This window comes from Chiloscyllium punctatum, chromosome 20 (assembly GCF_047496795.1).
Source record: "Chiloscyllium punctatum isolate Juve2018m chromosome 20, sChiPun1.3, whole genome shotgun sequence".
NCBI classification, from domain to species: domain Eukaryota; kingdom Metazoa; phylum Chordata; class Chondrichthyes; order Orectolobiformes; family Hemiscylliidae; genus Chiloscyllium; species Chiloscyllium punctatum.
Genome location: NC_092758.1, coordinates 88,174,682 through 88,187,852, shown reverse-complemented (window position 1 = coordinate 88,187,852; position 13,171 = coordinate 88,174,682). Strand labels below are relative to the sequence as shown.

Below are 13,171 nucleotides of genomic sequence, written 5' to 3'. Positions count from 1 at the left end.
AGGAACCCATAACCACGATAAAAACAGAATTCACAATCGATGCCTAGTTCCTTCCTGTGAAATTAAACAGCCTTCCTGCACAATTTAAAACAAAACAATTCTTTCTCCTTGCAGTGCATAGCTTTAGAGACTGAAAAATAAAAATGATTTGGAGATGCCGGTATTGGACTGGGGTGTACAAAGTTTATTTGGAAGACATGGTTCTTGATACAGTCAAAAATGAGATTTCAGCAAGTGAAACTAAACACCAAACTACTTGTATGTTAAGCAGTGGAAGGCGGCAGGTAATGTATGAAGTAATCCTGCACCAGCGAATCAGATGAAAGCTCTGCAGCCCTTTAATCATGAACGGAGTCGATAATTACACAAATAAGGGAGGCTCCGCAAATATCCCCATCCTCAATGATGGGAGAGCACAGCTTATCACTGCAAAAGACGAGGCTAAAGAACTTGCATCCATCTTCAGCCAGAAGTGTTGAGTAGATGATTCAGCTTGTCCTCCTCCAAAGGTGCCCAGCATTACAAGTAGACAGGCAGGAGGCTGGAAGAACACAGCAAGGTAGGCAGCATCAGGAGGTAGAGAAGTCATGTTTCAGGTTTAACCCTTCTTCACGACTGGGGTTGGGTTTAAGGCAGGCTGAAGATAAAGTTGGGGGGGGTGGTTGGGGGACGGTTTTGGTTGGGGAGAGGGGCGGAATGGTGAGGTAGTGATAGGTGAACATAGGTAGAGGGTGCGGCCAAGGTATCAGTTTTCAGACAATTTGATTCACTCTTTGTGTTAGGAAGGAATTATTGAAGACTTTGGATATAGCAAGAGTCAACATCCCAGATGTGGTCTTGAAGATGTGCGCTCCATAATTAGCTGCACCCACAACCAAGTTGTTCCAATATAACTACTGCCAGCTGTAGCAAATTTGGCATATGTGTTGATTCTGATGAGCGCAAGATACAAAATTCCAGTACAATAATCTCTCTTGTCAGCAATATTCAAGCGAGAATTGGAATATCACTGATCTTGTTGAAGCCATGGCCTTGGAGGTATGACTTCATTCAAGATTATTTTCAATTACATTATGTTTTTTGAGATGACCATGGGATAAAGTCACATTTTTCCAACTTGGTAGATGTAGTTGTTTCTTAAATTGACCACGAGCAGAATTTTATTTCAAGTGTAATTCTGCAAAGGAAAGATTTATAATGCAGTAACATGTCAGACTAGGCCACCTATCAAACAGTAAAAGTGTGACCCATATTCAATGACCAATACCCTTCAGGATAGGCTATGGTGTGGTGGTATTCGTGCAAGACAATTAATCCAGAGACCCAGGTAATATTGTAAGGACCTGGGTACAAAGCCTGTGGCGGGTAGTGGAATTTGAATTCAATAATAACTTGGAAATAAGTGTCTTAATGATGACCATGAATCGGTTGCTGATTGTCAAAGGGGGAAAACACATCTGGTTCACTAATGGGGAAGGAAATTTGCCATCCTTACCTGATCTGCCTACGTGTAACTCCAGACCCACAGCAATGTGGTTGACTCTTAACTGCCCTCTGGGCAATTATGAATGGGCCATGAATGCTGGTCCAGTCAGCGACACCCATATCCAAGAATGGGAAAAACACCAAAAAAAGTGATGGCTGAAATCGGTGTGTCAGATTCATTTTCTATGGTTTGGGTGATCCAACCTTTTGGCACTTGGATTGGGCTGTCTGCTCCTCAAATTGATCAGACAGGACCACTTGAGAAACATGCAAGGATACTGAAAGAACAAGTGGAAATTGTGTCTGCATTGGCTATAATGGTCTGATCTTTGACACACAGGGATGGTACTATGTTCCACCTTTGTCCAAACGTGATTGTAAAGGTAAGTCCAGCAACTGCAACACAGTCAGTTTAATCTTGATGATGGGGAACAAGTTAGAAACAATAACGTGGACAAAGTTTGTACTTAGGTTTAATTATGAAAAGCCAGCATAGATTTGTTAAGGGCCAAATCATGGTTAACAAACTTCCTTGAGCTTCTTGATGGGATATCAGAGACCATTGTTGAGGGTAGTGCTGTTGGATGAAGTGACTGACTGGAGAACGGTATATTCTGGTGATCACCAGGGATCAATATTAGGACACTCTTGATTCCCAATACGCATTGCTAACCCAGATCTTGGTGCACAGGCATAATTTCAAAATGCAAAACTTGGAAGCATTATGAGTCATGATATAATGGAGATCTTCAATGAGACATAGATGGGTAGATAAGTGGCAGATGAATGTTAATGCAGGAAATTGGGAAGTGATACATTTTGAAGGAAGTGCAGAGCAAGACAAATAAAGGATCTAAATCTAAAGAGAACATAGTGAGAGGGGGACCTGTGTGTATTTGTACATAAACCAGGACATTACAGGATAGATTAAGAAGGCAGTTAATAATGCATATGGCACCTTGGGCTTTATAAATAGTGGGGGAAGGTGAGGACTGCAAATGCTGGAGATCAGAGTCGAACATTGTGGAGAATGGACGTTTTGGGCATAAGCCCTTCATCAGGTCGATTCTCCTGCTTCTCAGATGCTGCCTGACCTGCTGTGCTTTTACAGTGCCACACTTTTCGACTCTTTATAAATAGTGGCGTGGAGTACAAAACTGTTTAACCTTAGAGAATAGTTAGGAGCTGGAAGGCACTCCCCAACTGGGGACAGGTTAAGTTGAGGTCTTCAAATGGGAGTATTTGCAGGATGAGAATTAGAATTAGGTGTATTGTCACATACTCACACGAGTACAATGAAAAGTTTGGAAAGTGGCCACTTACTGCACCATCTTAGGTACAAAGGTACCTAGCTGCAGGTTCTTAGGAATAAATTACAAAAAAAATTTAAAAATTCAGATTTCAATAGTTCACTGTTGGCGACACAGCTGCCTCACAGCGCCAGAGACCCGGGTTCGTTTCCTCCCTTGGGCCACTGTCTGCGTGGAGTTTGCACGTTCCCTGTGTGTGTGTGTGTGTGTGTGTGTGTTTCCTCTGGGTGATCCGGTTTCCAGACATGTGCAGGTTAGGTGGCTTAACAATACTGAAATTGCCCATAGTGTGCAGGGATGTGCAAGCTGGGTGGGTTAGCCATGGGAAATGCAGGGTTATAGGGATGGGGTGAGTCTGAGTGGGATGCTCTTTGAAGGATCAGTGTGGACTCGATGAGCTGAATGGCCTGCTTTCATAGTATAGGGATTCTATAATTGTACAATCCTTCCAGTCTGCACTGGGCTTCACCTTGAGGGTGGGTGTCTGTGCAACGTGGGGAAAGACAGGGAGGGAGACAAGGTCAATTGCTCCTGCTGATGGCCAGGACAGAAACAGCAGCATGAATGGCCTCATTCTCCCTCTTATGTGAAGGATGTTGTGAAACTTGAAAGGGTTCAGAAACAATTTACAAGGGTTGCCAGGGTTGGAGGGTTTGAGCTACAGGGAGAGGCTGAAAGGGACAGTTTTTCCTGGAGTGTCGAAGGCTGAGGGGTGACCTTACAGAGGTTTATAAAATCATGAGGGTCATGGATGGGGTAAGTAGACAAGACTTTTTCCCTGGGATGGGGGAATCCAGAACTAGAGGGAATAGGTTTAGGGTGAGGGGGAAAGATTTAATAGAGACCTATGGGGCAACATTTTTCATGTGGAGGGTGGTGAATGTATAGAATGAGCTGCCTGAGGATGTGGTGGAGGCTGGTACAATTGCAACATTTAAGAGGCATCTGGATGGGTATATGAATAGGAAGGGTTTGGAGGGATATGGGCCAAGTTCTGGCAGATGAGACTAGATTAGGTTAGGATATCAAGTTGGCATGGACAGATTGGATTGAAGGATCTGCTTTATTACTGTACAGCTCTATGACTCTGCTGGACCTGTTCCACAATTTTACATTTCTGGAAACATTTGGAGGCGCTCGTGGAACAATCCCAACCTCCCACTTCTCCATTTCCCCGCTCCCATTGTTTTTTGAAAGATCTGAATTGGAAGGGCTTTTAATCAAAAGAAATGCAGAGAAGAGGAATTGCGGAAAACGTGAATAAGATCCCAGAAATAAATATAATTTAAGAGGCGCAAGGGAAGGATGAGTGACCAGGGACTGTTCCCTGAGAAACGTGTTAGCGTAGATGCAAAGATCTCCAGGGGCCGATGGATTCCATCAAAAGGGTCTTCAAGGGCTGGAGGCAGGAGGTGCATTGGTTTAAATTTCCTGAGTTTCCCCAGATTCTGGAAAGTTCCAACAGATTGGGAGTTGGTAAACGTGGCTGGAGAGATTACAGGGCAGTTTAACATTAGTCCCTGTTGGGAAGGAGGTTTATAAAAGGGCAGCACTTCAGAAATCTCCAATGTCAGAGGGAAATATTGGGGAAGTTTCCAGTTATCAGTGACTCTTCCCATTCAATCAATATGGAAAACAAATGTGGGCGGGCGGGGACATGACAAACCTGGCAAAATATATAATGATTTTAGTTTTATTTACTGCCCGACCGCATCGCGGTGACAATCTTTCGGTTGAGGTGGCGGCGGGAGGCGTGGTTTGGTGAGCGCAGTGACGCGGATGCGGCGGGAGGCGGGGTTTGAGGTGCGCGGTGACGTTATCCCGTTGGAAGGGTGGGGTAAGAGGTGCGCGGTCACAGGTGATCGCGGTGGGAGGCGGGGCCAGGGTCAGGGCCTCGCGGTGACGTCGGGTCCCGTTGGGAGGCGGGGTCGGAACTGCGCGATGATGAGTGATCGCGTTGGGACGCAGGCCAGGGGGGCTACGCGGTGACGGTATAAGGAGGCGGGGTCGTAGGTGCGCGGTGACCGGAGGTCGCGGTTGGAGGCGGGGCCAAGACGACGCGTTGGGAGGTGGGGTCGGTGCTGCGCGGTCATGCAAGCGCTGCTGAAGGCGGCGGTCTCTGAGAGGTGCGCGGCGACCGAGAGACGCGGAGGCAGGCGGAGCTTGGGTTGCGCGGTGACGGGGGAATCGCGGTGTGAGGCGGGGCCTGGGTGCGTGGCGACGTAGAGGCACGGACGGTGGCGGGGCTTGGCTGCGCGACGCAAACGCGATGGGCGATGACGTGATGGCGCGGTGGGAGGCGGGGCTTGGCTGCGCGGTGACGTCGGCGCGCCGTTGGTGCGTGGTGGTCACGCATCGAGCCTCTCGGATGTGCGGAGCGGCAACATTGTAGCGAGAGTGAGTGTTCTAGAACGCGGTGTATCCAGGGGGAATGTAGCAACCGGCGCCTGGCAGCGTGCTCTGTGTGTGTGTCTGTCTCGCTGCACTTTGACTAGCAGCTAACACGCCTTTTTCATTTCTTTAGCTATTTCTCATCTGCCTCCTTTTTTTTTAACCTCCTCTCTTTTGTATTTCCGGTAGGATCAGCCTCGCTGTGGGAACCAACAGGAAGCAGCATGGTTTAAGAAGCTGGAGCACTTTTTGTGAAAGGGAAGCATTTAAGGTAATGATTAAATGCAGCAGTGACGGGGGGGTGTTCCCCCTCTTTGTTTAGGGAAGAGGACTGAAGCGCACATCCGCTGTAATCGGTGCCTGTTTGTAGTGAGGCAGTGTTGCTGCTGATCTAAACTTTCCAAGGCCCAGCTCGGGTAGGATCTGAAAATTGTTCCAGCTTCTTTGGGTGGTGCAGGCTGGTTTACTCGGTCTCGAGTTAATCGCGTGTTCCTTCAGGTACACGAAGCCAACCAGTTCTCAGGCATGCGAATTGAATTGAAAGTACTCCCTCATCCATTTGTAACTAGTTCAACTGCAGGATCGCAAAGACTGACTAGGTTTTCCCTTGTGCTTTGAGGACGAGTTAACTTGCAGAATTTTGTTTGATGTTGTTCTTCACCTTTTATGATGCGATGCCGCGGTTTTAGCCCTTTGCACCGGTTATGTAAAAGTTGTAGTCTAAATGCTGACTTCTGGCTAATCTTCACTCTCAAAGAGGTGCAAGAGACATCCCGACTTGTGTCATGTGCACCTGACATCTCTCAGAGCATTGAAGGAGCAATTCCTGCAGTTAATTTATGTATTTGGGTTCAGGAGGACATACTGTACAGAAGTGCTATAACCTCTAGATTCCCCTCCAAGTTGTGCACCATCCTGACCTGGTGGTTTATTTAACATGATGTGGATCTGGAACAGAAAGTGATGTGAAGAAGGGCTCATGCCCGAAACGTCGATTCTCCTGCTCCTTGGATGCTGCCTGACCTGCTGCGCTTCTCCAGCAACACATTTTCAGCTCTGATCTCCAGCATCTGCAGTCCTCACTTTCTCCTAACAGAAAGTGATGGTCTGGGAGCAGCTGTGGGAAGAAAACAGGTAACATTTTGAGTCCAGCAACTTGTCATCAGAGTGACCTACCAAATAGCGCTGTGGGATCATCTGAATCATGTACGACAAAAAGGTGGCTCAATGTCATCACCTCCAGGGTAGCTAGGGATTGAATAATGCATTAAATAATATTGCCAACAATTTTCTTCCAAGAATCCTCTCATTTTAAGCAAAATTGGTGGAACTGACCTTAGTAACTGTCTACAAAAGGTGCACATTGGATTGAGTTAGTGTGCAATCGTAATAAAAGTTGGTTTGTTTGTTTCCATGGGAAATGTTAGGAATCACTGACCAAGATCCCTTGAAGCATATACAGCTAATAGAGTAGATCAGTTCCACTCATTGTAAATGCCTGGTTTTGATTATGAATCTGCATGACATGTTGAAATGACTGTTCCCTCACTAATTGAGGCCACTCCTTGGAAAGATTGAATGTCTGAGTTTTAATATCTGGTACCAAATCTACCCAGCTTTCTTGTAAATTGAGTGGTTTATTATTGATGTCTGTTTAGGAATGCACACTTATACTACCCCAGGTGGAGGGGAATTATAATGCTGAGCTGATGTCAGTCAGAAGTTGAGGATGCCATAGAATCATACAGCACGGAAGCAGATCGTTTGGTCCAACCAGTCCATGCTGAACGTAATCCCAAACTAAACTAGTCCTGCCTGCCTAATCCTGACCCATATCCCTTCAGAGTTTTTCTATTTCCTATCCATGTACTTATTTTCATCTTTTTAAATGTTGTAATTGTACATGCCCCCACCACTTACCCTGCGTGTAAATAAAGTTGCTGCTCACGTCCATTTTAAAGTTTCTCTTCTAACTTTAAAAAAAGTTTTGATCTCCCCCACCCCAGGGAAAATACCTTGTCAATTTTCCCCCTATCTATGCCCCTCATGATTTTATAAACCACCTATAAGGTTGCTCCTCCACTTGCTTCCCAGTCCCAGTCTATCCAACTCAATGCCTCCATTCCCGGTAACTTCCTGGCAAATCTTTTCTGAATCCTCTCCAGTTTAATAACATTCTTTCTCTCGCGGTTGACCAGAACTGCACACAGTACCCCAGAAAAGGCCTCTGACGTTTCAGGGCATTCGGCTGTATTGAATCACTATCCCTGATTGTTTCATACTCATGACAATATTTTGGGGTCAGGAGCCAGTAAATAGTGAATGTGTTACAGGGTTGATATAGTTTGAGGTATGAACATTTGCTTCACTTTTGAGAATGAGAGCATGAACTCCTTGTACACATTACATGTTTTGCCCATCTGTTAAAATTCTTCTGTGTGGCTTAATAACTACATTTTGTGTTTATTCCATCTGTCTTTTAACAAGTATTTCCTCGATCCCAAGTTTCTCTCTTTCTGGTCATTAGTGACCTGTTCTTTGAGACACAGACATCATGTGGCCTTTATTTTTAACAGGTTCCTCTTGTATATGGGTCTGTATTCAACTGAGCCACACTCGGCCGAATGTCTCTGTCTCTGTCTCTGTCATGCTCATTTCTCCAGAATACTCATTTGCTTTAATACAGGGTTCCTGCCTAATCATTTCCCCTTTTGCTTCCCCTCTAGTTGTATGTGGTGTGGCCATTTCTAGTCATCTGCAGATAATTTTATTTTGTGGTGCTATGAAGGGTTAATTGTCGAATGGAATTGCAAGTATTTTTGGACACATGGAAACCACTGAGGCTGCTGTAGCGGTTGTAAAAGTTTGAATTAGTTTAAAAGAGCTGCTGTGTACCTTGTTTTCTGCTAAACTGGCTGATTTTAGTCAAACTGGTCATGGCTGTCGCAGGAAGCTGAATGTGTTCATGAAGCTCTGGCAAGGTCAAGATTCCCTGTTTCTATGTGGTGTACCTGGTGATGGGATGTGTTCCCACCTGCTCGGGCAGCACGGTAGCTAGCACTACCGCCTCCCAGCACCAGGGACCCGGGTTCGATTCCTGCCTCAGGCGACTGTCTGTGTGGAGTTTGCACATTCTCCCCGCATCTGCGCGGGTTTCCTCCGGGTACTCCGGTTTCCTCCCACAGTCCAAAGATGTGCAGGTCAGGTGAGTTGGCCACGCTAAATTGTATACTGGATTAGTGGTGCTGGAAGAGCACAGCAGTTCAGGCAGCATCCAACGAGCAGCGAAATCAACGTTTCGGGCAAAAGCCCTTCATCAGGGATGCTGCCTGAACTGCTGTGCTCTTCCAGCACCACTAATCCAGTATTTGATTTTCAGCATCTGCAGTCATTGTTTTTACCATGCTAAATTGTACATAATGTTCGGTGCATTAGTCAGGGGTAAATATAGGATAAGGGAATGTGTCAGGGTGGGTTGCTCTTTGGAGGTTCGGTGTGGACTTATTGGGCCGAATGGCTTGGTTCTATACTTTAGGGAATCTAATCTAATCTCTCCAATCACATAATCTCTTTAGATAAATCAGGCTAGATTCCATCTCTGGTGTGAGCTGAGTTAGCTGACATCACTTGGTCCAGTGGTCAAGGGTGGGTGGAGTTTAGTTTGAAATCTATCTCTCCTTTTTAATTCATTCCCGCGATGAGGGAGTGTCTGGCTAGTCCAGCATTTATTGCCCATCCCTAATTGCCTGGGGTGGGGGCAGTTAGAAAACAACCGTATTGCTGTAGGTCAGGAGTCACGTATAGGCCATACCAGGTAACGATGGCAGTTTCCTTCCCTAAAGGATATTAGTGAACCAGATGGGCTTTTCCTGACCATCGATAATGGACTCATGGTCGTCTTTAGACTCTTAACTTATTGAATGTAAATTCCACACATCTGCTGCGGGATTCGATCACAGGTCCCCAGAACATTTCCTGGGTCTCTGGATTAACAGCCCAGTGGTCATACCACTAGGCCATTGCCGCCTCTTTTGCTTGGCCCTTAATTTCCAACATTGACCCCCCTTATGATGTCTAAAATATTTGTAAGCATCACAAGGCAGGTAGACGTGAGAGGTAATTAGACAGAAAACCAACCGCAAAGAAGGAGGGAGGGAAGGATAGAGATGGATTTCAACACCCTCTTGGAGGGTAAGATTTGAGTCCATATGGGGTGAGTTTCAGAGCACAGGAGTCTCCAATCTACAGTGTAGCTGCTACCCCCAGGACACACAGGGATGCATCAGAGACCAGACTAAAGAGCAAGTTAGAGATTGAGAGAGGCTAAGAAGATGTAAACATGAAGATGCATATTATAAATTCAAGGGATTAAACTGAGGTTTAATATGTCAGCAAGAAAATGGGTGAAGTTGGTGTGTGATTGGATAAGGGTATCTAAGGTTTGGTTAAGCTGAAGGTCACTATGAAAAATGAGAATGTTGGAACAGTCAAGTCTGGAATTGACAAAGGTGTGGATGAGTGTTTCAGCTCTAGATGGGCACTAGGAGGCGATTATCTAGAGGTAAGCAGCTTGACTTTGTGTTTTATGCAACACTGATCAACATTTTTATTTCCAATAGATAGTTTTAAAAAATCCCAGGATGTTCCAGGGAGCGTGACCAGACAGAGGTTGACAAAGCTAAGTAAGGAAATATTAGGAAAGCTGATCAAGGGGGTATTAAGAAGCATCTTGAAGTAGGCAGACAGCTTTACAAAGGGAATTCTAGAGTTCTTGATACCCAGGCCTCAAGATTCTAGAGCAAGAAGTGTATGGAGAGATGGTAGCAGTAAGGTCATTGATTTGAGCATGAGGATGGAAATTTTAAAATCGAGGCATTTTAGGTTCATAGTCATACAGCACAGAAACAGACTCTTCAGTCCAACCAGTCCATGCGGAACATGATCCCAAGCTGAACTAGTCCCACCTGCCTGCATTTGGCCCATTTCCTTCCAAATCTTTCCTATTCATGATTGTATCCAAATGTCTTTTAAATGTTATAACTGTACCCACATCCACCACTTCCTCAGGAAGTTCATTTGCACACTAATCACTCTCTGTATTAAAATAAAAGTTGCCCTTCATGTCTCTATTAAATCTATCTCCTCCCACCTTAAAAATATGCCCCATAGTTGTGAAATTCCCAACACAAGAGAAACTAACCTTGCCATTCACCTTACCTAGGCCCCTCATTATTTTATAAACGTCAATAAGGTCACCCCTCAACCTCCTACACTCCATTGAAAAACGTCCCAGCCTTTACAGTCTATTTTTATATCTCAAACCCTGGGAAATCCTTTCTGAACCCTGTCCGGTTTAATAATGAGTTCACGGTGGGCAAATGTGAGCTAGAATAGAAGCAGCAAAGTTTCAGATAATCCTGGGTTTACAGAAGGTGAAAGGGTAGCAAGAAGATTATCTGAATAATTTCAGAATTGACAGTGTAGATTAGTCATACATTCTGCAATTGTCTCTGATTGGTCTGTGTTTGCAGTTAGTGACCCAGAAGCTGTGTGTTTACTTAGGAAACTATACTGTAAGTAGAAAAAGGCCATTGAATTAATTTCTGTGTGTCACTTGCTATTGCATGTTTGAGATTCAAATCCGTTCGGGATGGTAAGTGAATGGTGTCACATTGATGTTGGAGGATTGTCATCTTTACATGCTAATGTCTCACTTGCAGGTTTGAGCCAGGTGATCATTAAACAGGGGGAAAGGAAAATTCTACCTGTACTAACTGTTTAAATGTATCTTTTTTTATTTTCATAAACAGGCAAACGAGAGCTTTTGGAAATACTGAAACCTGTGACCCTTCTCTGATGCCTCCAGCTCTTGGAGTGGTGAACAAAGTAATCCACCCTCAGTCATCACTGTGCTGATCCCTGATCTCTGGCTGGAATGTCTGTGCCCGTAATGGACAAACACAAAGTAAAACGTGCGCGCCTTGATCGAATTTGCGAAGGTAGGAGGTTGAAAAGGATATCCTGTGAAGTCCTATTTGAAATTAAGTTTGCTCGTTCTTGTATGCCATTAATTAATTCTTATCTCAGCTGAATTTTGTTTTGGTTTAACATGGAGGGCTGGCACTTCAGGATGCCCTCACATTTGTTGGCGCCACCCAGCTAGCTTGCTTAAGTTCTGAACCGTGTTGTGTGGGGAGTTGGTGATTTTATATTCAGGCCTGTGGTGGAATGTGTTAAAGGGACAGCTGTGATGCATCTTGATAAAGGTCTGACCTTCCATCAGATATGTTCATTCCATTGTTCTAAAGGACCACCACCAGCAAATCAAAACCGTTTCAGTCTGCCAAATACTCAGTTGACTTGGGTTGTATTCAGCTATAAAGTTTCCCTTTGTGAATAAATTTGGAACCCACTCCTCCCCACACGAATAGTACCAGTTTACTTGGTGTCAAATTTTCTAACTGGAAATACTTCGAGAGGAAACTTTGTATAAGTGATGTGTGAGGAATCTTCGTGATGGAAATGGTAGCAGCCCTGGGTTCATATTTAATTCAGTCCTGCTGCTGAACCGTTCCGGAGTTCAGGCCCCAAGGTGAAATGACTGCAGGTGTTTTCAACAATCCAAGGATTTTTGGAGACCTGGCATTTTCATGTTTACTTGTGTGATGTGGATCATAGAATCATGGACATGTACAGCCTGGAAACAGACTCTTTTTGGTCCAAATCGTCCATGTCGATCAGATATCCCAACCTAATCTAGTTCCATTTGCCAGCACCCGGCCCATAGCCCTCCAAACCCTTCCTATTCCTATACCCATCCAGATGCCTTTTAAATGTTGTAATTGTACCATCCTCCACCACTTCCTCTTCCTAAAGTGACATTCAAACTGGAAGTAATATCCCAGCTGAGGCTAAGCTAGTGCCTTACTTAATTTCAATAATAACTAATATAAATACAAATCTTCTCAAAAACCTTAACTACTAAATTTTATACTTTATGCCGCTACTAGTAAAACTTAAAATATTATATGTTTGATTGGCCTATCCTGTCACCATTTATGCATTTAAATACTCAGGTCTCTGTGCTCTTGAACTCCCTGACTCGATGTTGTTACTCCCATGTTCTTCCTTTCAAAACTAATTACCTCATATTTCCCCATACTGAAATTCAACCACTTGTCTGCCCAATCTACTGACTTGCTAATGTCCTTTTGAAATTCTACTCTTCTCCTTGTTCATATCGCTTCCAAGTTTAGAAACATCCACAAATTTTGAAATTGAACCCTCTGTGCCAAGAGAATGTAAAAAAAACAATATTACCTGTCTGGAGATGGTTGTGTATTAAGTTGTTGAAGTTGTGCTACCAATATTTTAGTTATGGAGAGATCACGTGCCATTGTAGTAAATGACTGAAATCTTTTTTGTTTAGTTTGTGTAAGTAATTTTCCTCGTCTGCTTGCCTAACTTATCTTAGCATGAGTTGCCTAACTTATCACGCATGAGATGGTTCTGCATTGCAGAAGCTCATACACTTTCATTTTATCTTTCACCTTTTCCCAAACCTGTGAACTTCTTGTCCTCAACTCTTTGCAGACTTTGCTCGTTTTGCTCGCAACATTGAGATGACAGAGTAACATTTAATGTAATATAGGCCCTAATTACAAGGTCTTTCTGATGATCAACTATGTGAAGTTATTCTCCCAATAACATTGCCATGTTTTATGTGACAAAAAGATGAACTGACTGTCAATTCAGTCATATGCAGTGCATTCCACCTGTATAACTGCTTCAGTCAGACACTGACTCGACTTTGCACAGAAGCAAAGATGTCCACACTAAGACCTGGTCCGCAACACTGACATTCATGAACAAAATAAAACAAACGGTTCTTTGCTCGTTCAGAATTTTTTTTCCCTCTTCGGCAGCATGTCGCCTCATTGTTGTTTTCCTTTTGTTTGATCTGTACAAAAAGAAACCATGTTTGC

General features: G+C 44.2%; 1 protein-coding gene across 5 annotated transcripts in view; it reads left to right on the top strand.

Moving 5' to 3' along the window:
• The first annotated feature begins 4,767 nt into the window (after window positions 1-4,767).
• Window positions 4,768-13,171, top strand: part of LOC140492247 (C-terminal-binding protein 1-like) — an 88,972-nt gene continuing 80,568 nt past the window's right edge. The window contains exons 1-3 of one of the 5 annotated variants that reach the window (XM_072591168.1): window positions 4,768-4,786; window positions 5,376-5,457; window positions 10,997-11,185. In XM_072591168.1, coding sequence (XP_072447269.1) covers window positions 11,122-11,185 — 64 coding nt within the window. In that variant the 5' untranslated portion in view covers window positions 4,768-4,786; window positions 5,376-5,457; window positions 10,997-11,121. The other 4 variants (XM_072591167.1, XM_072591166.1, XM_072591164.1 and 1 more) reach the window with 4 other exon arrangements.